Below are 23,166 nucleotides of genomic sequence, written 5' to 3' on the forward strand. Positions count from 1 at the left end.
TAACACGAATACAACTGGGGAGGGCTGGATAATGTTTGTATTGGAATGTTTCTACTTTCATACTAGTAGTCATTTAAAAAAGGGGTTCATGCCAGTCATTAACCCTTTCACTGCCGCACTACCAAAACAGTTAAACCATTCACTGCGACAATTCACAGAAGGTTAACCCTTTCACTGCCACACAACAGCCGGCGACCGTCGGTTGTGTAACAGTAAAGGGTTAACCTCCTGTCGTGTGGCAGTGAAAGGGTTAAATCCCTAGTGAAAATATTAGTGACCTGGAGCAACAATAAAATAAAATATCTACTTACACTGGCTTTACTTTAGAGGGGGAAGAAAATATAAATTTTGGCAACATTTCTGGGGAATTCCGCAGGAGTTTGAGAACCATTATCCTTGGATTCAAAATGTTCAACTTTAAATGCTGCATATCTACAACACATTGGTGTAGAAACAGCTTGTGTCCTTGACTAAAGCCATTAGCTCCCTTAACCCTTTCACTACCACACAGAAGGTTAACCTTTCACTACCACACTACAGACAGGTAACCTTTCACTACCACACCACAGACGGTTAAGTATGGACGGTTAAGCTTATGTAGTGTGGTTTTGAAAGGGTTAACCCTTTGTCGTGTGGCAGTGAAACCTTCTGTATTGTCGCAGTGAAAGGGTTAACCTTCTGTAGTGTGGTAGTGAAAGGGTTAAGGGAAGATTCCACTGCCATCCTCGACTCACCCATTAAGTCATTCTGTGCTAGGGAATATCCTGAGTTGGCACCGGGCAATGTGCCCATGCCACTGACCCCTGGCACTCCGGTAGAGGTGAAGTTGAGCAGCGAGGGGAACTGGAAGGGCAGTGAAACGGGCACCAGGCCCCCCAACATCCCAAAGCCCAGCGGGAGAAGGGAACTGTCGAGGAGGGCACTGCCTGCTGCCGACACCTGGAGAGAGGGAGCAAGTAGAGGAGGAGGTGAGGGAGAGAGCAAGTAGAGGAGGAGGTGAGGGAGAGAGCAAGTAGAGGAGGAGGTGAGGGAGAGAGCGAGTAGAGGAGGAGGTGAGGGAGAGAGCAAGTAGAGGAGGAGGTGAGGGAGAGAGCGAGTAGAGGAGGAGGTGAGGGAGAGAGCGAGTAGAGGAGGAGGTGAGGGAGAGAGCGAGTAGAGGAGGAGGTGAGGGAGAGAGCAAGTAGAGGAGGAGGTGAGGGAGAGAGCGAGTAGAGGAGGAGGTGAGGGAGAGAGCGAGTAGAGGAGGAGGTGAGGGAGAGAGCGAGTAGAGGAGGAGGTGAGGGAGAGAGCGAGTAGAGGAGGAGGTGAGGGAGAGAGCAAGTAGAGGAGGAGGTGAGGGAGAGAGCGAGTAGAGGAGGAGGTGAGGGAGAGAGCGAGTAGAGGAGGAGGTGAGGGAGAGAGCGAGTAGAGGAGGAGGTGAGGGAGAGAGCGAGTAGAGGAGGAGGTGAGGGAGTGAGTGGAGGAGGAGGTGAGGGAGAGAGTAGAGGAGGAGGTGAGGGAGAGAGTAGAGGAGGAGGTGAGGGAGAGAGTAGAGGAGGAGGAGGTGAGGGAGAGAGTAGATGAGGAGGTGAGGGAGAGAGTAGAGGAGGAGGTGAGGGAGAGAGTAGAGGAGGAGGTGAGGGAGAGTAGAGGAGGAGGTGAGGGAGAGAGTAGAGGAGGAGGTGAGGGAGTAGAGGAGGAGGTGATGGAGTGAGTGAGTAGAGGAGGTGAGTGAGTAGAGGAGGAGGTGAGGGAGTGAGTGAGTAGAGGAGGAGGTGGAGGTGAGGGAGTAGAGGAGGAGGTGATGGAGTGAGTGAGTAGAGGAGGAGGTGGAGGTGAGGGAGTAGAGGAGGAGGTGAGGGAGAGAGCGAGTAGAGGAGGAGGTGGAGGTGAGGGAGTAGAGGAGGAGGTGATGGAGTGAGTGAGTAGAGGAGGAGGTGGAGGTGAGGGAGTAGAGGAGGAGGTGGAGGTGAGGGAGTAGAGGAGGAGGTGAGGGAGAGAGCGAGTAGGAGGAGGTGGAGGTGAGGGAGTAGAGGAGGAGGTGATGGAGTGAGTGAGTAGAGGAGGAGGTGAGTGAGTAGAGGAGGAGGTGAGGGAGTGAGGGAGTAGAGGAGGAGGTGAGGGAGTGAGTGAGTAGAGGAGGAGGTGAGGGAGAGAGTAGAGGAGGAGGTGGAGGTGAGGGAGAGAGTAGAGGAGGAGGTGAGGGAGAGAGTGAGTAGAGGAGGAGGTGAGGGAGTGAGAGAGTAGAGGAGGAGGTGAGGGAGTGAGTGAGTAGAGGAGGAGGTGAGGGAGTGAGAGAGTAGAGGAGGAGGTGGAGGTGAGGGAGAGAGTAGAGGAGGAGGTGAGGGAGAGAGAGAGTAGAGGAGGAGGTGAGGGAGAGAGCGAGTAGAGGAGGAGGTGAGGGAGAGAGTGAGTAGAGGAGGAGGTGAGGGAGTGAGAGAGTAGAGGAGGAGGTGAGGGAGAGAGCGAGTAGAGGAGGAGGTGAGGGAGTGAGAGAGTAGAGGAGGAGGTGAGGGAGAGAGTGAGTAGAGGAGGAGGTGAGGGAGTGAGAGAGTAGAGGAGGAGGTGAGGGAGAGAGCGAGTAGAGGAGGAGGTGAGGGAGTGAGAGAGTAGAGGAGGAGGTGAGGGAGAGAGAGAGTAGAGGAGGAGGTGAGGGAGAGAGCGAGTAGAGGAGGAGGTGAGGGAGAGAGTAGAGGAGGAGGTGATGGAGAGAGCGAGTAGAGGAGGAGGTGAGGGAGAGAGTGAGTAGAGGAGGAGGTGAGGGAGTGAGAGAGTAGAGGAGGAGGTGAGGGAGAGAGTGAGTAGAGGAGGAGGTGAGGGAGTGAGAGAGTAGAGGAGGAGGTGAGGGAGTGAGAGAGTAGAGGAGGAGGTGAGGGAGTGAGAGAGTAGAGGAGGAGGTGAGGGAGTGAGAGAGTAGAGGAGGAGGTGAGGGAGAGAGCGAGTAGAGGAGGAGGTGAGGGAGAGAGCAAGTAGAGGAGGAGGTGAGGGAGTGAGAGAGTAGAGGAGGAGGTGAGGGAGAGAGTGAGTAGAGGAGGAGGTGAGGGAGTGAGAGAGTAGAGGAGGAGGTGAGGGAGAGAGCGAGTAGAGGAGGAGGTGAGGGAGAGAGTAGAGGAGGAGGTGATGGAGAGAGCGAGTAGAGGAGGAGGTGAGGGAGAGAGTGAGTAGAGGAGGAGGTGAGGGAGTGAGAGAGTAGAGGAGGAGGTGAGGGAGAGAGCGAGTAGAGGAGGAGGTGAGGGAGTGAGAGAGTAGAGGAGGAGGTGAGGGAGAGAGTGAGTAGAGGAGGAGGTGAGGGAGTGAGAGAGTAGAGGAGGAGGTGAGGGAGAGAGTAGAGGAGGAGGTGATGGAGAGAGCGAGTAGAGGAGGAGGAAGTGAGGGAGAGAGTAGAGGAGGAGGTGAGGGAGAGAGTGAGTAGACGAGGAGGTGAGGGAGTGAGAGAGTAGAGGAGGAGGTGAGGGAGTAGAGGAGGAGGTGAGGGAGAGAGGGAGGGAGTAGAGGAGGTGAGGGAGTAGAGGAGGTGAGGGAGTAGAGGAGGTGAGGGAGAGAGTGAGGGAGTAGAGGAGGTGAGGGAGTAGAGGTGGTGAGGGAGTAGAGGAGGTGAGGGAGAGAGTGAGGGAGTAGAGGAGGTGAGGGAGTAGAGGAGGTGAGGGAGTAGAGGAGGTGAGGGAGTAGAGGAGGTGAGGGAGTAGAGGAGGTGAGGGAGTAGAGGAGGTGAGGGAGAGAGGGAGGGAGTAGAGGAGGTGAGGGAGAGAGGGAGGGAGTATAGGAGGAAGTGGAGGAGAGAGGGTGGGAGAAGAGGAGGTGAGGGAGGGAGAGAGTAGAAGAGGAACAGAGGGAGGGAGTAGAGGAGGTGAGGGAGAGAGGGTGGGAGTAGAGGATGGGGTGAGATAGTAGAAGAAAAGGAAGTGAGGGAGAGGGGGAGTAGAGGAGGAGGAGGTGAGGGAGAGAGGGAGGGAGTAGAGGAGGAGGTGATGGAGTAGAGGAGGAGGTGAGGGAGTAGAGGGACAGAGGGACAGAGAAGCAGTGTCCAGTTTGCTTGTCCATTCATTCTGGATTGTAACACACAGTGCAACTCAAAAAAAACATCCCGACACTCTACCTGGTTTCATGTGATAATGGCCGACTCACCTGAGCGAGGTGCGAGGTCACCGAGGGTGTGGTCAAGCTTCCGGAAGACGTCCGACTGCCTCCGGTCTTGGAACCCTGGCCCGCACCGCCCCCAGCAGCCCTCTGTCTCTGCCCGTGATTGGTTGTGACCACAGAAGAAGAAGGGGAGGGGCTCTTGTCGGACGACATGATTCCTATGACGCTGTTGGAGCTACCACTGTTATTACTGCTGCTGACGGACTGAGCCTTCTGGCCCCCGGCGAAGCTGTACTGCTTCAACTGCCCGGGGACCCCGAAGGAGGGCCGGAAGCCTTTGGGGGAGTACTGTTGGCTGGGGATCATCTGGGGGAGGGAGAGCGGGTGGGAGGGAGAGGAGGAGGGGGAGGGGGACGAGGAGGGCGGCGGGGTGGGGGCCGGCGGCCGCGGAGTGAGCTTGATGATGGGGGAGGAGTTGCTGCTATGGGAGGACTTGGTGAGGGTGGCCTGCATGGGGGTGATGAAGTTGGGCTGGTGGTGTTGGTGGTGATGATGGGGGCCGGCGTGTTTGCCCTGGGAGGCGGGGGAAGGGGAGGAGGCGGCCGCCGCCGGGGAGTGGCCGCAGAAGGACTGCAGCGCGGCGTGGCAGTTGGGGGCGGAGGTGGAGCGGGACTGAGCGGGGGAGGCGGAGGAGGGCGGGATGCCGCTCATCATGGCTCCGCCGTTGCTGCTGGCGTTGCCGGCTTTGGCGCCGCCCTTGGCTCCCATGGTGGCCACCATCCCCTGCTTGCCCAGCAACCCCGCGGGGGAAGTGAAGCCCTTCTGGTGGGGGGGCAGGAGAGGGGAGGCCGTGGGAGGGGGGCGCTGTTTAGGAGGCGACGGCGAGGGCTGCGGGTGGAGCTTGCCGCCGACCCCCCCCATGGCCGAGCTCAGCCTGTGAGTGGCCGTCGCCATGGTAACATGTCCCCGACTTTGATTCTGGCCCATGGGGCCGGACGCTTTGATGGAGCCGTAAGCCGCTCCTCCCTGCAGGCGAGCCACGGAGGAGGTGGAGGGAGAGGAGGTAGAAGAGGAGGACGGCGTCGTCGTCGTCATCATCGGCAAGTGGCCAACGAACACGGCCGACACCAGCGGGGCGGTCTCCATCTTGGGCAGGGAATGTAGCGAGGCGGAGGAGGCGACGAGTGAGAGCGGGTTGGCCGAGGGGTAGTGGGGCGTGACGGAGGGAGGGGAGGAGGTGGGCATGTGGAGGGGCGGAGGGGAGAGGGGGCTGTCGGAGGAGCACAGGCCCTTGGAGGCGCTGCTGAGCAGGGCCAGGGCGTGAGAGATGGAGTCCAGAGACGGAGGCGTCAGGTCCTCGTCCAGGGAGTCCGACAGACAGATGGGTTCTGAGGGGGAGGAGGGAGGGGGGCGTCGGCTGGCAGCCAGGGCCGGCACGGAGCCGGACAGGGACGGGTTGGTCGCCAGGGGCCTGTGGATCCACGTCGTGCCCTCCTGGATTCATCGGGTGAGTCAGTGGAAAACAAATCATGTTTTAAACTTTTTTTTTTTACATTAAAGTTTTCTCTAAGAGACACAAAAATTCATTCTATCCTTGGAATAAACATAACATGAAGTAAAGACAGGGATACATTTTGAGGCAATATTGCCCTCAGCGGAGACGGGGCCTAGTGGGGAGTGGATAAACACTGGGCTGCCTCAACATGGTGTCAGTGGATTAGGACTAGAACCCCTGAAACAGAGCATGACAGTTGGTACCAGAGCAAATACACCAAGCGTGAGGTAAGCACAGGATGTTGGTACCAGAGCAAATACACTAAGTCCAGGGTGTTTGAGTGCATTTTGGAGCTGCTGCGACTGAACCTCCCAGTGTATTTGTATAGAGTTCACGTCCAGTGCAGAGAATAGCCTGAATGCCACACGGGGAGCTCCACGCAGGGCGGGTCTAGTGTGGACAACAGAGCCTATCAACACGGAGCTCCACGCAGGGCGGGTCTAGTGTGGACAACAGAGCCTATCAACACGGAGCTCCACGCAGGGCGGGTCTAGTGTGGACAACAGAGCCCATCAACACGGGTGGAGTGAAGCGGTTGTCACTCAAGCATGCGTTCCACGTCCTGTTTCGAGGGTAAGGGAGGAGGAGGAGAGGACAGCAGGGAGAAGACCGTGACATCATCACTCACCTTGGCTTTAGCCTTGGGACCCGACACCATTCTCCGCTTCACTCTGAGTACAAAAGATTTTAGCCTAGCATTAGCATTTTACCGTTTGCGGTTACCAAAAATAATAACAATCATAATAATAATCATACAATTACAAGAAGAAGTAATCAGAGTGAGTGAAGAGGCAGAGAGTGAACACTCACAGGTTTCCAGTGAGGTGACTGTGTACGGCACGGCTCTCTTTAAACAGCATCCTGACAGAGGAGGACACGCACAGAATGATGAGTCATAGTGAGCTTCACACACACACACACACACACACAAATACACAAATGTGATCCTGGATAGTGATGATGACTAATGTCTTCCTGTAATGAGTCAACCACCCATGCTTTATACTTCAGAGCATATATTTAGCATTTTTTTTTATTAGATTAGATTTAGACTATTGGATTATTAGATTATATATTGCATATATTTAGCATTATTATTTTTTTGATTATATATTTGATTCGATTTACATTAAATTATATATTTTAACTATATTTATTGTAGGGCAAAATAACTGAGGGTATACATACCCTCATCTCGCACCTTGTTGCCCATAATGCGCATGTGCAGAGTTAATTATATTGTATATTGTTTACACTGCCTTTTTATTCTATTTTAAATGTTTACTTCTCCACTGTACTATAATTCTGTGACCTGTACCTGTATGTCTTCTACGACCTGTACCTCCCCTCCCCCATGCTGCTATGATACCGAATTTCCCCAAGGGGATCAATAAAGGAATATCTTATCTTATGCACGCACACACAAATTGTATTTCTTGCAGTCATTCCCTAATGTACCATAACTAATCCCCAACCAGCAGATGCCTGGCTACACCAGAACTCTAATCCCCAACCACCAGAACTCTGAACTCGTCTCTTGTTTGGGCTCCAAAGGTCTCCTCACAAGGTTTTAGTAGATTTTTCCTGTAATTAGACTGGTCTTGGAAGCAATTTTTGCTCCTCACAAAGATAGAAGTATAATAACATACACACACACACACACCATAACCCTGAAATGGTCTCTTATTTGGGCTCTCAAAAGTGTCCTCATGAGAGTTGTTCCCTTGTGTGTGTAATTGAATTGCTCTTGGAAGAAGTTGTTTTTATTCATCCCCTCGAGGAAATCCGTCCTCTGCATGTGACCCATCCTAACTATTTAGGAGACCAACTCCAGCTGTAATGCCAGTACCTTGGTCAAGGGCGATGGCAGGAAATACCTTTTAGTCCTCACAAAGATAGCACACACACCTGGTCTGCATCCAGCCCTTGGGCCACAGCGGTTTGACCTCGTTCTCCATGAAGGTCTTGAGGTAGTCCTCCACAGACAGAGCGCACTGATTCTGCAGCTCATAACAACTCAGCTTCACGTGCACCAGGCTGCACAGCAGGTTCCTACACACACACACACAATGATGTTTCAGATCTGCAATGTTAAAAATAAATACATCAATAAATAAATTGGTAGATAATGCAGGAATTAGTGGGAAAGGCAGGAAAAACGTGGATCTTCATTCGAAATGAACGGGAAAAGCTGTGTGTCAAAAAGTGAACGAGGACATGCAAAGCATTCTCGCATAAATTGAACTGGTCTTACAAAGTGCAATGCATGTGAGCTGCCACTAGGGGCAGAGTGAGCCGGTCACAGAGGTGCTTCTCGTCAAAAAGAACACATCTCAGGGCGGCTGGGTGGGCGCAGCGGACTAAGCGCTCGTCACCAACGCGAGAGACACTGGTATCAGTGTCTGGCCAGTATGACGGCTTGGCCGGCCATCATACTGGCTCAATTGGCAGAGTCAGCGGGAGGGAAGCCGGTGGGTGAGTCCGGGTCGTTGTAAACAGCGACTCTTACAGTTCGGTCGGGGCGCCTGCACAGCGAGGGAAGGATACACTCTCCCAGTGAGAGTCCGCGCTGCCAGGTGAAAAGAAGTGGTGGGCTGGGTACACATGTGTCGCAGGAAGCATGCGATAGTCTCCGCCCTCCCAGACCGACGGTAGGGGGTAGAGTGCGCAACGACCAGGAAGGGGATTGGGAATTGGCATAACGACTAACACTGGGAGGGGAGAAAAACGGAAAAAAGAAGGGGGAAAAAGATAATAAAAAAATTTAAAAAAGAACACATCTCTGATAAGTCCAAAGATTTAGATACTCTTCCATTTGGGCCTGTGGGTTTTACCAGATTGCAAACAGTGAAGCGTGAGATGAGAGAGAGACAGAGGTGACATGAGATGAGACAGAGGTGACGTGAGATGAGAGAGAGACAGAGGTGACGTGAGATGAGAGAGACAGAGGTGACGTGAGATGAGAGAGAGACAGAGGTGACGTGAGATGAGAGACAGAGGTGAGATAGGAGACAGGGGTGAGATGGGAGAGAGACAGAGGTGAGATGGGAGACAGGGGTGAGATGGGAGAGAGACAGAGGTGAGATGGGAGAGAGACAGAGGTGACAAGACGACACAACAAAAGGCACTGAGCCAGACTCAAAACGCCACTGCTCCACCATGACTCCTCCTCCTTTATGACTCCTCCTCCTCCTCCTCCACCATGACTCCTCCACCATGAATAGTCCTCCTCACCTGAGCTTGTCGTCCCAGACAAACTTCTTCCGTGGGCCCATCACTCGCTTCCCTGGCTTCTCCTCGTCCTCCTCCTCTGATCCATTCTTCTCTCCCTCCCCAGACTGTTGCCTGGAGGACACACACACACACACTCCTTTAACCAGCACTCTGGAGCTCCTAATCCCTTCACCAGAGCGACCGAATCAGCAGACAGCCTTCAACAGACTCAAAAGACCAGGTTGATTTTAATAATATAATAATAATATTAAATCATTTTGACATGTAACTAATAATGCTTTTTCAGTGGCTTGGCTGGTTTCAGGGTGATGGAGGGAAAGTGAGCTAGTAGTGTAGGTTGTCCAAAGAGTTCTGTTATAGAGGTGGGGGGGGGGACACACACAACGCAATGCAAGTGTAGCAATCGATTGGCTTGTAGATACTTCACTCAAACAGTCAACTTGCTGAGCAGAGGATGAGTCACAATGGAGACAACTTCTATACTCTAATCAACAAGGGGTTCTCTAAACAAGACAATATCCCTCAGCTTCAAAGAAACTCAACAGCCTCTTTCACCTTGTATTGGTCCAGTTAAGGCCAGACTATAGACAATGTCAGATATCATTTATCCCAACAAGAGAAAAAATCTTTTCTGAGGTATTTTAACGTGGTTCGGTGCTACAAAGTTAACTAAGGGGGGCAGGACTTTGACAAATCAAACAACAACAGAGGCCAAAGAGAGAGCACGTCATACTTGGCAGCCTTGGCCATGCAGTCCAGGTTGTATCTGGTGATCTGCTCGGGCATCGAGCTGCACACAGCCAGCTTCAGCTTCATCAGGGGGGTCCGCAGACGGTCATCCTGGGGGGGGAGAGAAAGAGAGAAAGAATAGAAGAATAGAATCATTATAGTCATTGTTGGTACAACGAAATTGAGTTTAGAGCATCACCACTGGCATACAAACATACTGAATATATAGCATGTACAAAATAATAATATCAATAATATAATATCAATGTCAATGTGAGAGAGAGAGAGAGTCAACAAGGCACACTTGATAGCACTGCTCCGCCCACACAGAGACCCTGAGGCATTAGCAATTGAGATGGCGAGGTTAAGTGTTAAGAATCTAACAGCTATGTGAACAACAGACAAAACGCCATGTCGGTCTGCAGGGGTTCACTTGAAGCGGCAGATTCATCCAGGGTTCAAAACATCAATCTTTCACTCATCTCCTCCTCGCAGTCATCTTCTGCCGGGTCAAAACGTATATGTTTGGGATATACTGAAATTAACCTGGGCCCTACAATGACCAAAAAAACTAATTTTGGTCCCAGACTAGAAAAAAGGTTTTAAGAAACCATACTTTACATTGTAAAATAAAAAAATAAGCATTATACAACAGGTAGGTCTGACCACGCATTGTGATTGGTTGAGAGCGTTCTAAACCGTGAGTATATTCATGATACACTCACGGTTAAATCACCATGAATATACCACTGCGCTGGCTTTAGAATGTTGTAGAAAATTTCAACTGCTATTCATCAAACGTAAACTGTCAACATGACCTACTCCGCGGACAACGTTACGTTTGATTTAACGTACCCGTTAACTATAAACGAGTGGATAGATATAGAGGAGAAAGCAATAGAAAGTCGGAAAAAGTCATCAGCACCTCAGACAGTTCCAGTTCAATGCCCAGGCCGTCGACTTGGTGGTGTTGAAGGATTAATTGCGGCTTTTCTCCAGCGCGTCCAGCTCATCTTTCGTTGGATTGGCACGTCTAATAATGCTGTTTTTATGAATACCGTTAGATGTAGGCCCGTCCTCTATATCTATCCACTCGTTTATAGTTAACGGGTACGTTAAATTAGACTAATACGTCATTTGTTTGCGTTGCCAAGCTTGTTGATAGCCTACTCCATTTGAAATTCCATAGCAACAAGACATCTTTAGGAACTATTTTTCTACACCAAGTTCACTGAAATCGATATAAAAAGACCCTAGAATTGTCTGTATTCATCCTATATTTTTCCAGACGCAACCTGTTGTATAAAAACAATAATACACTCGGAAGCCAGTGGTATGTCATGAATATTGCCACGGCTGTGATGCCTACGCCACTCGGTGTTAGCTCTCGTGACTGCGGGCGCATCACAGCCGTGGCAATATTCATGACATACCACTGGCTTCCGAGTGTATTATTTAGGGATGCACCGAATATTCGGCCACCGGAAATTATCGGTCGAAAATGGTTCAAAAAGGCACTTTCGGCCGAAAGGGTTTTAGCACCGAAAATATATCACCGAATGTCAAAGAACAGGGTTACAAAACACGGCTTCAGTCATTACATGCGCAACGTGTAACGTGAGCTCTTCAGTCCTGCGTTCTACATCCTGTGATAACCTCTTGCGAGTCGCGCTGTTTCTATGTAAACTCTGCGAGCAACACGTCCAAATGAGTCTTTAACATGCTTTATATCCTCGCCATTACTATATGCCTGTCGCGGTTAAAAACCTTTTTAACTAACGTTAGCTGCTAACTAAGTTAAGCTTCCATTCCCCTTTCACTCGTAAGCTACGTCATCCCCCGCTAAGAGTCACGGGAGATGTAGTAAATACAACAGTCCTTCCATGTAGGCTAGAACGCCGTGAATTATGACAGTAGCCACTACAGTAACATCATTAAGTCTGCTATAAGCTATTCTCTCTCTCGTGTGTGTGTGTCTTTATGCAGATCTTTATGCAGTTTCAAAGCACCTTGGCTTTGTTCTGAATGCACTTTGTTGTAGTTATTATCCTACAGAGAAAAGAAAATGCACTTGACTTTAATGCACATTTTGTTGTATGCAAAGAGAAAATGTTTAAATTGTACAATCTTTCATAGGCGGTCGGGTGGCGTAGCGGAGATTGCGCTCGTCACCAATGCAAGAGGCTGCGGTCTCGACTCCCGGAGTCAGCATTGCCCTGCGGCTTGGGCCGGTCGTCATACTAACTCGTTTGGCTGAGTTAGGGGGAGGGAAGTCGTGGGTGATAATCTGGCGTTGTGGACAGCGACGCCTACAGGTCAGGTCTGGGCGCCTGCTCAGCGAAAGGCAGGAAATGGTGAAGGTAGCGTGACCTCCCACGTGTTACGCTTCACCAATGAGAGTCCTCGCTGCCAGGTGAGAAGAGAGCCACTGGCTGTCGCCGCACGTGTCGGAGGAAGCATGTGGTGGACTTCAGGGTTCCCTTGTACCGACCAGTAGGAGGAACATGCGCACAACAATCAGGTAGGGGAGGGGGGAATTGGCATAACGACTAAATTGGGATGGGGAGAAAAATTGAAAATCAGGCAGAGAAAAATATTTAAAAATATTTAAAAAAAAATTACAATCTTTCAGCAGTCAGTCTGGAATTAATGTACAATCTTTCAGCAGTCAGTCTGGAATTAATGTATGCATTCAAAAGTGCTGAATAAATGTTTTATGGACCCATAATAGTGATTATTAATATTATTTAAGTTAGGTTTAGCCATAATCATGTCTTTTGCCATAATCAGGTAGCTGAACAAAAAAGAAATACATTATATATATTTATATTAATTTTCTGCCTTTAGGCATTCGGTTTTCGGCCAACTGTTTCCTATTTTCGGTATCGGTTTCGGCCAAGAATTTCTCATTCGGTGCATCCCTAGTATTATTGCTTAATTCCAAGTTAGGAATGATGAAATAAGCGGAGATCCTTTGTTGCGGCCGACGCAAGGAAAAGGCGCGACGACAAGGAAGAAGAGCTGGGGTCCGAAACAGATTGAGATCCAAGCGACACAGAACCACATTGCCCAGCATATTGTTGGCCAATGTGCAATCGATAGGAAACAAACTGGACAACATCAGAGCACGGATCCAATTCCAGAGGGACATTCGGGACTGCAACGTCCTTTGTTTCACCGAGACTTGGTTGACTCCGGACGTCCCAAACCATGCAATAGAACCGGCAGATCACTTCTTCGTTCTCCGTAAGGACCGAACGGCAGAAGAATCACTAAAGACGAGAGGAGGCGGCATAGCTTTCATGGTAAACAAGGAGTGGTGCGATATAGGCAACGCAAAGGAATTGTCTAACCACTGCTCCCCAGACCTGGAGTTTATCACCATCAAATGCCGACCCTTCTTTCTCCCGAGGGAGTTAACGTCCATCATCATGATCGGAGTGTACATCCCACCACAAGCAAGCACTGGGGCCGCACTCTCGAAGCTACACGACGAGGTAAACAAACAACAGACAGCTAACGTAGACGCTGCTATTTTGGTTCTGGGCGATTTCAACAGTGCGCGTCTTAAAAAGGTGTTGCCGAATTTCTACCAGCATGTGACCTGTCCCACCAGAGGCGAGAACATATTAGACCATGTATACTCGCAATTTAAGAATGGGTACAAGTCACAGGCTCTTAGTCCATTCGGCAAATCGGACCACGCCGCCATATTTCTTTTGCCAAAGTATAAACAGAGTATCAAGCGCACGGCGGTAGTATCGCGAGAGGTTAATCGTTGGACTGTGACGTCAGAGGAAACACTACAGGCTGCGCTGGAATGCACAGACTGGAATGTGTTTCGTGATAACACAGCCAACCTCAACGAATACACTGAAACGGTGCTTGACTTTGTCTGTACTCTGGTAGAAGAAACAATCCCCTCTACCACAATTAGAATTTACCCAAATCAAAAGCCTTGGGTAGATAAATCCGTCCGTGAGGCTCTGAAAGTGCGCACCTCAGCATACAACGCCGGGCTTGTGACAGGCAACATGGATGAACACAAGACGGCAAGATACAACGTCAGGAGAGCAGTAATAGAGGCAAAACGGCGTTATAGGGACAAAGTTGAACTTCAGTTTGAACAGGCTGACTCTAGAGGCATGTGGCAGGGCCTCAGAACGATGACAGATTACAAAGGCACCTCCCTCAAGCTGAACAGTGACATCTCCTTAGCAAATGATCTCAATACCTTCTATGCAAGGTTTGAGGCGGTGAATAATAACACCAGCCTACAAACCACTGCAATGGAGGGGGGGGGGCGCTGCTGATGGAGATTCAGTGTTCAGAATAACAGAACATGAGGTGAGGAGGACCTGTAAGAAAGTGAATATCAGGAAGGCAGCAGGACCGGACGGCATCCCCGGCCGCGTCCTAAAAGTCTGTGCCGACCAACTGGCCCCGGTATTCACTGACATATTTAACCTGTCCTTAGAACAGGCTGTCATCCCCACCTGTTTGAAGAAGTCCACCATCATCCCTGTACCCAAAAAATCTACGCCCACTTGCCTCAACGACTACCGCCCTGTAGCTCTCACCTCCATAGCCATGAAGTGCTTTGAGAAGCTAGTGAAGGGCTACATCTGTTCCTCCCTCCCCATCAACCTGGACCCCCTGCAATTTGCATACCGCCCCAACAGGTCCACGGAGGACGCCATAGCCCATGTGCTGCACACAGCAGCATCACACCTGGACAAGAGGCAGGGGAACTATGTGAGAATGCTATTCATCGACTACAGCTCAGCATTCAATACCATAGTCCCCTCCAAACTCATAGCCAAGCTCAGGGACCTGGGCTTGAACTATGACCTCTGCCAGTGGGTCTTGGACTTCCTGACGGGCAGACCCCAGGTGGTGAGAGCAGGCAACTGCACCTCCTCATCCATCACCCTCAACATAGGGGCCCCACAGGGCTGTGTTCTGAGTCCCCTCCTCTACTCCCTGTACACACATGACTGTGTGGCTCAGCGGAGAAACAACACAATCATCAAATTTGCTGACGACACAGAAGTGGTGGGCCTGATCTCTGCAAACGACGAGAGGGCCTACCTGGAAGAGGTCAAGGTCCTGGCGGGATGGTGCCAGGAGAACAGACTCTCCCTGAACGTCAGCAAAACAAAAAGGAGATGATTGTGGACTTTAGGAGGTCGGGGGTCAGGGACTAGAGCCCCCTCAGCATCGACGGGGCACCGGTTGAGAGAGTGAACAGTTTTAAGTACCTCAGAGCCCACATATCCGAGGACTTGACATGGACCACACACATTGACAGTGTTGTGAAGAAGGCACGACAACGCCTCTACTTCCTCAGGCGCCTAAGGAAGTTCCAAGTCAGTCAGAAGATCCTTAAGAACTTCTACTCATGTACAATAGAGAGCATCCTGACTGGCAACATCACCTCCTGGTTTGGGAATAGCACTGCACAAGACCGAAGCAGACTACAAAGAGTGACACTTTCAGCGGAACGCACAATTGGAGGGGGGCTTCCCACCCTCCAGAACATTTACAACAAGCGGTGCAGGGGCAAGGCTAAGAGAATCATCAAGGACTCCAGCCACCCGAACAACTGCCTCTTTGAACTGCTGCGGTCAGGCAAGCAATACCGGAGTCTCAAGGCGAGCACAGAAAGACTCAGAAGAAGCTTCTATCCCCAGGCCATCAGGCTGCTCAACGAACAATAAACACTATGCAACAACCATATAATGCACACAGCACACACATCCACACACTCACTTTAAACAAACAACAAACTGCAGCACCCACTCTCCACACTTTAGATCACCTAAACACACTTTATATTTATTGGTAAAGGATTTGCACTACAACTCGTACACCTTACTGTAAATTGTACCTAAATTGTACCTCATCCCATTTCTGCTTTGCACTATAAGTATATAGTATTGTATATTAGTACATTACATAGTATATTGTATGGTAACTCAGTTACTTCTATTCTGCATTGAACATTGTACATATGTCTATACTGAACAGTACACTGTGACCTCTATTTTTACTTCTTTTTACATGCTACTTTATTTTATTTCATACTTATCTTGTCTAGCACAGTCTCTGGAGCGTAACAGTAAGAATCATTTAGTATAAAAGTATTCTGTACTTCTGTATGACAACTATTAAAGAAACTACAAGAGAGAGCAGTAATCAGATCAAGTACTGAAATAGTAAAAAAAAAACTGCTGAAAACCTCCCTGATGATCGTAGGAAAACATTTAGATATACTTTCACTTACAGGCCTACTGACTGGACCAATGAACAGTAACCTTTTTTTCCCCCCATCACTTTCTTTCTAGAATGCAGTCCCATTTAACCCGAAACCCTGTAGACTCAGCATCTGGACTCCTCATCCGTAGAGTCACATAATGTATATCCCCCCAAACACAGACTAGAATATAAAAGTCCTGATTCATGCGGTGCATGGGTTCGATTCCCTGGCGAAGTGCCCACTGTACCTGGATGTTAAGGCTGAGCTTCTTGAGGCGCTTGAGGAGAGCCTCCTTATTGCACGGAACAAAGGCCTCCATGTGGGAGTAGATCTCAGAACGCGCCTCCATAGGCTGCTCCTGCACCTGCAGCTCGATACTGAGGGAGGGAGGGAGAAATGGATATCGATGATGAGAACACAGACGGTAGTGATGATGAGGACACAGATGGGGGTGATGAAGAGGGATTAAAAGAAGGATAGTGAGTGAGGGATGGAAGAGGAGGAATGGTAAAGAGTGATGGAAAGGAGTGTGGTGGGGGAGGAGGGAGTGCAGGAGGGGGAGTGGCAGAAGGAGGGGGATAATAAAGATGGAGGGATAGAGAGGGACAGAGGGTGAGGGATGGAGGCCAAGAGTTTGATGCAGGGGTAGGAGAGAGAGAGAGAGAGAGAGAAAGAGAAATGGTAAATATATACTAGCTTAAAAAAATCATACACATGACATCCAAGTGGAGACGAGAGCGAGACACACAGATAGACAAGACAAATATATATATATAGAGACAGACATTAATGTAGGCAGAGAGAGAGACACACAGATTATATATATATAGAGAGAGAGAGAGAGAGAGAGAGAGAGAGAGAGAGAGAGAGAGAGAGAGGAGATTAACGTGGACAGGTGGATGGAGAGAGAGGGAGGGAGAGAGAGACATCAACGTACAGACGGAGAGAGAGAGAGAAAGAGAGACATTAACGTATACAGACAGAGAGAGAGAGGTGGATGGTGACTCACTCCAGCAGGATGTTATTCATGTCCAGAGTGAAGAACTTCTTTCTACCCTCCTGATCAAACTGACGTGATGCCTGTGAAGAGGAAAGGTGGAGTCAGCATAACTGCACTGTTCCATACAGCACGTATACACACACACACACACACACACAAGGGCTTCCTAATGTCTTGCAATTACTGTAAAACCACTGCTCACACACACACAGATAGCACATCTGACGCTGAACCCTCTCCCCACAGAACACCTTTTCTTCTGCTTCATATCGTATTGTTCCTTCTCCTCCTCCTCCTCCTCCTCTGCTTTCCATTTTTACCACCATGTTAAAAGAAGTCATGCTCTCATCTCCTGCTGAATCAGTCAAGGTAGTGGACCAGGAATTATATTTAGCTTTTGATGCCTCTTGTCGGGGCCTCTAACGTCAGAGCAACATTTCACCTCAGTAACTTAAAAACACCTGCATCTTTCAACACCCCGACATACTGAGACGTTATTAGCCGCCACACTCCGCTACACCGATCAGTCACCGATAAGAAATGTTCGACGGAAAGTATTACGGTCCGTTGGTTTATCTTTAAACCTTAAAACTAGAACGTAGCGGTGCATTTGCAGAAACGACGAGCTTCACGGATAGACGGTGATGTTATGTAAAAAGTTCCACCCTCTCACACAAACCTGTGAGACGGACACATCATCAGCCCTGTCCATCAAAACAGATACCCCGTGTTGAAAGATTATTTAACCCTTTCACTGCCACACAACAAAGGGTTAACACTTTCACTACCACACTACAGAAGGTTAACCCTTTCACTACTGTAGTGTGGTAGTGAAAAGTTAACCTTCCGTAGTGTGGTAATGAAAGGGTTAACCTTCTGTAGTGTGGTAGTGAAAGGTTAACCTTCCGTAGTGTGGTAGTGAAAGGTTAACCTTCTGTAGTGTGGTAGTGAAAGGGTTAACCTTCTGTAGTGTGGTAGTGAAAGGTTAACCTTCTGTAGTGTGGTAGTGAAAGGGTTAACCTTCTGTAGTGTGGTAGTGAAAGGGTTAACCTTCTGCAGTGTGGTAGTGAAAGGGTTAACCTTCTGTAGTGTTGTAGTGAAAGGGTTAACCTTCTGCAGTGTGGTAGTGAAAGGGTTAACCTTCTGCAGTGTGGTAGTGAAAGGGTTAACCTTCTGTAGTGTGGTAGTGAAAGGTTAACCTTCTGTAGTGTGGTAGTGAAAGGTTAACCTTCTGTAGTGTGGTAGTGAAAGGGTTAACCTTCTGTAGTGTGGTAGTGAAAGGGTTAACCTTCTGCAGTGTGGTAGTGAAAGGGTTAACCTTCTGTAGTGTTGTAGTGAAAGGGTTAACCTTCTGCAGTGTGGTAGTGAAAGGGTTAACCTTCTGCAGTGTGGTAGTGAAAGGGTTAACCTTCTGTAGTGTTGTAGTGAAAGGGTTAACCTTCTGTAGTGAAAGGGTTAAAGACAGACACAACGCATCAATGCAGCCGGGCCCTTAAGAGGTAACCTGGAGCGCATGTTCACCCGGCGACGAGTTGGTTTTGAATGATCAGTTCAGATCAGATCAGGCTGCAAAAAGGACAGAAAAGCCTGACTACGACTACTAATTATGGGAACGGCCGACCGCTGCTCATGTAGACACGAGTGCTGAAAACTAGAAATGCTTCATACCAAAGTGAAATATCACTTCAACTACAGTGGTGCATTCAAAAAGGCCTACGAGAGCTCGGTACAGTTAACAACAACCACCGCCCACAGTCCTCCTCAGTGGAGCTCCCTCCACCTACTCACCGCCCGCAGGTCCTCGATGCGTTTGATGAGCGGGGCGGGCAGTCCGTTGGGCAGCGTGGGCGGCGAATACAGGCCACTCAATGCGCCCAGTCCCCTCCCCTGGCTGACGCCTGCCGCTTTAAGCGCCGCCGGGACTCCGACTCCCAGAAGGCCGTTCTCGCGGGCCGTCACCATGACCTGCTGCGGTGCCGTGGACTCCAACAGGCTGAAGTCCAGGTCACCCAGGAGATCCTGCAACTCCTTCTCATTGGCCGAGCCCAGCAGTGACATCATGGCAGGATCGGCGGTGAGGTCGGCCAGCGAGACGTCGCTGTTGGCCGCCACAGCGCCGTGAAGGAGGGAGGAGTTGGAGGCCAGAAGGTGGTTGGTGGTGGTGGCGGCGACGTGGGGCCTGTTGGCTGAGCCTCCAGCCATGCCAGGGTGCACCATGATGGGGCTCCTCTTCCTCATGTCCTCCTTCTCCCGGGTGAAACGGCGGAGCATGGCCGCCAGGCACAGAGAGTCCTTCATCAGCTTCTTCCTCTTCTTCTTCTCGGGCCGGTGGAGGTTGAGGGGAGACACTCTGTAGGATGAGAGAGATGAGAACAAACTGAGACGTGGTCAATTACTAGAGACGGGGGGGGCATCTGAGGAGGGATGAAGGAGATGGCTTCCCTCATGTCCATAGCAGTTATGAAATACTGGTACACTGCCCTGAGCTATACATGTCAAAATACTGGTACACTGCCCTGAGCTATACATGTCAAAATACTGGTACACTGCCCTGAGCTATACATGTCAAAATACTGGTACACTGCCCTGAGATATACATGTCAAAATACTGGTACAGTGCCCTGAGATATACATGTCAAAATACTGGTACACTGCCCTGAGATATACATGTCAAAAGATGATAATTCACCTGTCCACCATTTGCCTTGTTAACACTTTCAGAGCCCTTGATTAACCTCGATTTACCCCGTTGAATGCCACCATCCACTTCAATGTTAGCGTTAAAAACGCCTAATCTATGTTTTAAATTATGGCTGTGTGTCTAATCTGCCCGTCGCTTATCAATGACTTGTTTGCAGTCAACATTGTCGAAGCGGATTGTTTTTTTATCGGTTCATTTTCGTTTTATTGCATTTTGAAAAACCCTTGTTTTCAAGGAAAATATAAAGATAAGACATTTACTGGAATATTCTAGAATACACAAAAACGTTGTCATTTTTCGGCCTATTTATGAATCGTTTTCAAATAAACGCTAGATTATCGATAGTATATGTGTACGTATGCACGCTATAGACGCAAGCTGAAAAATCTATTCTCTTATTTCCTCATCAGCGATCGCGCACAAACAGACACATCACACATAGGGCAAACGCTGAGATCTCAGCGAATACAACTCTGATTATCCCAAGACTGGTAAAATAGATTCCTTACCTCAGATCAGATGTTCTCCAAAAAGATTATTCCAATTCCTGATCACCATTCCAAATATCGATCACGCTTATTGATTGATTATTGGCTGCTGTGAATATATATTCCAGGCTGATTCCCATCCCGCGAGCAGATCCCTCTTGAGCGTACTGCTCGCCAGCACAAGGAGCGAGTTGGCTCCCCCCCCAGAGATCTACAGATCCCAGGTCAGTCTAAGCGACTGACCTGCAGTTACACAGGGATAGACGATAGGGGGCGCTTTTTTCCAATCTGAGCTCCTGTAGGGGCTGGTGTAGCAACGGGAGACTCGGTTGATGAAATATGAATTCAGATCGCTAATAAACTAATAAAACTATATTTGTCGTCGTGGGCACCCAACGGGGGGGGCTGATAAAAGATATGTCGTGCGTGGCACTGAAAGGGTTAAATGTGAACAGCGTCCATGAGGACGTACACATATGCACACATGTCTCATAAGATGAAAAGGACGAGGCATTTACATTTAACAGAGACAAAGAAAGTGGACAGAAAGAAGAAAAAGACGGCCCAATAGCAAGTGGCGGTGAGCAGCATCACAACACCATGGGGGATGGATGATGGGCCACGTGAAGAAGAAGCAGAGGGCTAAAGCAGGCCACACATTCAATCTTTCTCAAGATAAATCTGTGAACAAATGCAGCAGATTATAGATGTGTGTCGACACTGAGTGGCAGCAAGGTGTGTCAACTTAAGCATCTAATCTCTATACAAAATTACGAATACAAATCAAAACACCATTTGCAGCAATGTTTGAGAGAAAAACACCCGTTATACAAACTATAATAAAAAGATCATTCTCTAGTCTACATCCTTCTCACCCTAGCTTGGGTGCTTTGTTCTTCCTGGGTTTCTTCTCCTCCAGACTAATATTCCCTTCTTTCTTCTTCCTCCTCTTCATCACTTGCTCCACTCCATCGTTCAGCTTCTGAAACAACAACACATACACTCTTTATTGACTCCAAAGAGCAAACAACAACTAGTTGCGTATGTCACACCGTGCATGTTTGTATGTGCAAGAGAGTGAAAGAGAGAGATTCTTTACTATGTTGTACCATCCTGTCTTGTCCTCACAAGAACAAAGACAGTAAAAATACTGAGACGTCATTAGTAAAAGGGTAGAGACAGGGTTAGGGATCAGTTATGCGGGTTTGGGAATGAATGAAAGTCTTCAGAATGTCCTCACAAGTAGAAAAACACAAGGGTGTGTGTGTGTGTGTGTGTGTGTGTGTGTGTGTGTGTGTGTGTGTGTGTGTGTGAGAGAGAGAATCAACATTCCATCAATGTTACATTCATATGAAAGATGGACTGTTTGTTGTTACATTGACCATACACACACACACGGAAGAATGCGGGCAGTCTGACCTTGGCCCCCTCATCTCCCTCGGAGTCAGAGGCAGCTCTGAACTGCAGTGTTCCGGTGTTGATGTAGAATCCACCCAACTTAGTGTTCAGAGAGGCAGGCACCAGCTCATCATACTGCAGCAAAACACAATGGAAGACACAAAAAACATGACATGTGATCAGAACAACATAAAGAAAACACAGAGATGTGATCAGAACATAAAAACACAGATGTGATCAGAACATAAAAAAAAAACATGGTGATCAGAACAACATAAATAACAGAAATGTGATCAGAACTGAACAACATAACACAGAGATGTGATCAGGACAACATAAAAAAAACATACATAGATAAGAGTAAATGACAGGGGAACAGGATTGTATGAATACATTTTTTTATTTTTTTTAACTGCTACAATCCCATCCTAGCATGTAAGAACACACAGGGATGTGGTCAGGAGGGCAAAAAAAGCAGATAATAATAAACAAAGAAAGCCGGTGAAGAGGAATCATCCACAGTGTAAATTAATGGGGAGTTATGGGTCTCAAAAAGAAGACAAAAATACCACCACCATGTCCCTGTGGGACGCACTTAGAAAATCACATCCCTGAACGTATGAAAACAAAGACACATTTTAAACCATTAGGGTCAGACAGACTATCATTTTGCGCACATCGAGTGTGTATCACAAACACCTACCCACACACGCATCTGACAGAAAATGGCAAAGAATCCATATAATAAGGACATAATTGCAGCCATTACATTCTAGCAGACGCCATTATTCTGGGAATACAGAGCAACAGAAACCGGTTGTACAGCTCTCCCTGTGGCAAGCTGTGCAAGTGTATAAGACTATACCGTGTTAAAAAAACAGAGCGAGGAAATAACAAAACCAACATCAGAACTGTGATCGGGACAAGACAAGAAAAACTGAATTATAAAAAGGGAACGAGCTGGAGAATATTCATCTTCATTAGGAATGAAAGGGGATTTATATGCGTGTCCAAAACAACCGAAACCTTAAACAAAACAACACACCCCTGAAACAAAGGACGGTCTCAGCCTGATGAATAGAGGTACATAAAAGGAGAAGAATGGGGAGATACTCACAGCTTCAGAGTTGTCGATGAACGGGTCGGTGTCGTCATAACCAAAGCCGATGTCAATGAGGTCCTGCATTCTGTCCTTCCTCTTTTTCTTGCCAGCGTTAGCCTGGAACAGGGGTTCAAACACACACATTCATGTAGCACTGCAGAGAGAAGCAACTACATAGGAAACAGAGTCTAATAGTAATGATAAAAAAAAATAAAAAATTAAGTCTTGCTAAAACACACAATAGCTGTCATTACATCTCCATCTGGGTATTATTATCCGCAATTGTGTGTCCATAAAAATAAAAACTTACATATTTGTTTTCAAATTTTTTCGCCAGGGTCTCCATCTTTTGTCTCTCTCTTTCGTCATCGTTGAAGGGGTCGTTAGGGTCCAGGGCTGGAGTTAGACATGGCGGTTTGTTCTTTGCCTAGAAGACATGTAAAAAATATATATATATATAATAATAATACAAATAATTTTGGAACACATCATGGCTCTCCAACTGCAAAGAAACTAAAACATTTTGTAAATGCAACAAAGATGTTGCAAAACTAAGATATGGGGCATGATGTTGATGTGCAATTGTCAACACCGAAATTAACTTCTTTATAGGAATACAAACATGGCCATTTATAAACTTT

General features: G+C 48.5%; 1 protein-coding gene across 2 annotated transcripts in view; it reads right to left on the reverse strand.

Annotated features, from left to right (window-relative positions):
• Nucleotides 1–23,166, reverse strand: part of ubn2a (ubinuclein 2a) — a 38,316-nt gene that overhangs the window by 13,936 nt on the left and 1,214 nt on the right. The window contains exons 2-15 of one of the 2 annotated variants that reach the window (XM_084317891.1): nucleotides 22,836–22,952; nucleotides 22,541–22,642; nucleotides 21,445–21,558; nucleotides 20,901–21,004; nucleotides 18,625–19,186; nucleotides 16,846–16,916; nucleotides 16,084–16,213; nucleotides 9,582–9,688; nucleotides 8,849–8,959; nucleotides 7,523–7,666; nucleotides 6,425–6,475; nucleotides 6,243–6,285; nucleotides 4,105–5,553; nucleotides 735–939 (exon numbers count right to left, since the gene is read on the reverse strand). In XM_084317891.1, the coding sequence (XP_084174017.1) occupies nucleotides 735–939; nucleotides 4,105–5,553; nucleotides 6,243–6,285; nucleotides 6,425–6,475; nucleotides 7,523–7,666; nucleotides 8,849–8,959; nucleotides 9,582–9,688; nucleotides 16,084–16,213; nucleotides 16,846–16,916; nucleotides 18,625–19,186; nucleotides 20,901–21,004; nucleotides 21,445–21,558; nucleotides 22,541–22,642; nucleotides 22,836–22,952 (3,310 nt within the window). Of the gene's footprint in view, nucleotides 1–734; nucleotides 940–4,104; nucleotides 5,554–6,242; nucleotides 6,286–6,424; nucleotides 6,476–7,522; nucleotides 7,667–8,848; nucleotides 8,960–9,581; nucleotides 9,689–16,083; nucleotides 16,214–16,845; nucleotides 16,917–18,624; nucleotides 19,187–20,900; nucleotides 21,008–21,444; nucleotides 21,559–22,540; nucleotides 22,643–22,835; nucleotides 22,953–23,166 lie in introns of both variants that reach the window. The other variant, XM_084317890.1, reaches the window with a different exon arrangement.

This window comes from Notolepis coatsorum (assembly GCF_963971535.1).
Source record: "Notolepis coatsorum genome assembly, chromosome: 7".
NCBI classification, from domain to species: domain Eukaryota; kingdom Metazoa; phylum Chordata; class Actinopteri; order Aulopiformes; family Paralepididae; genus Notolepis; species Notolepis coatsorum.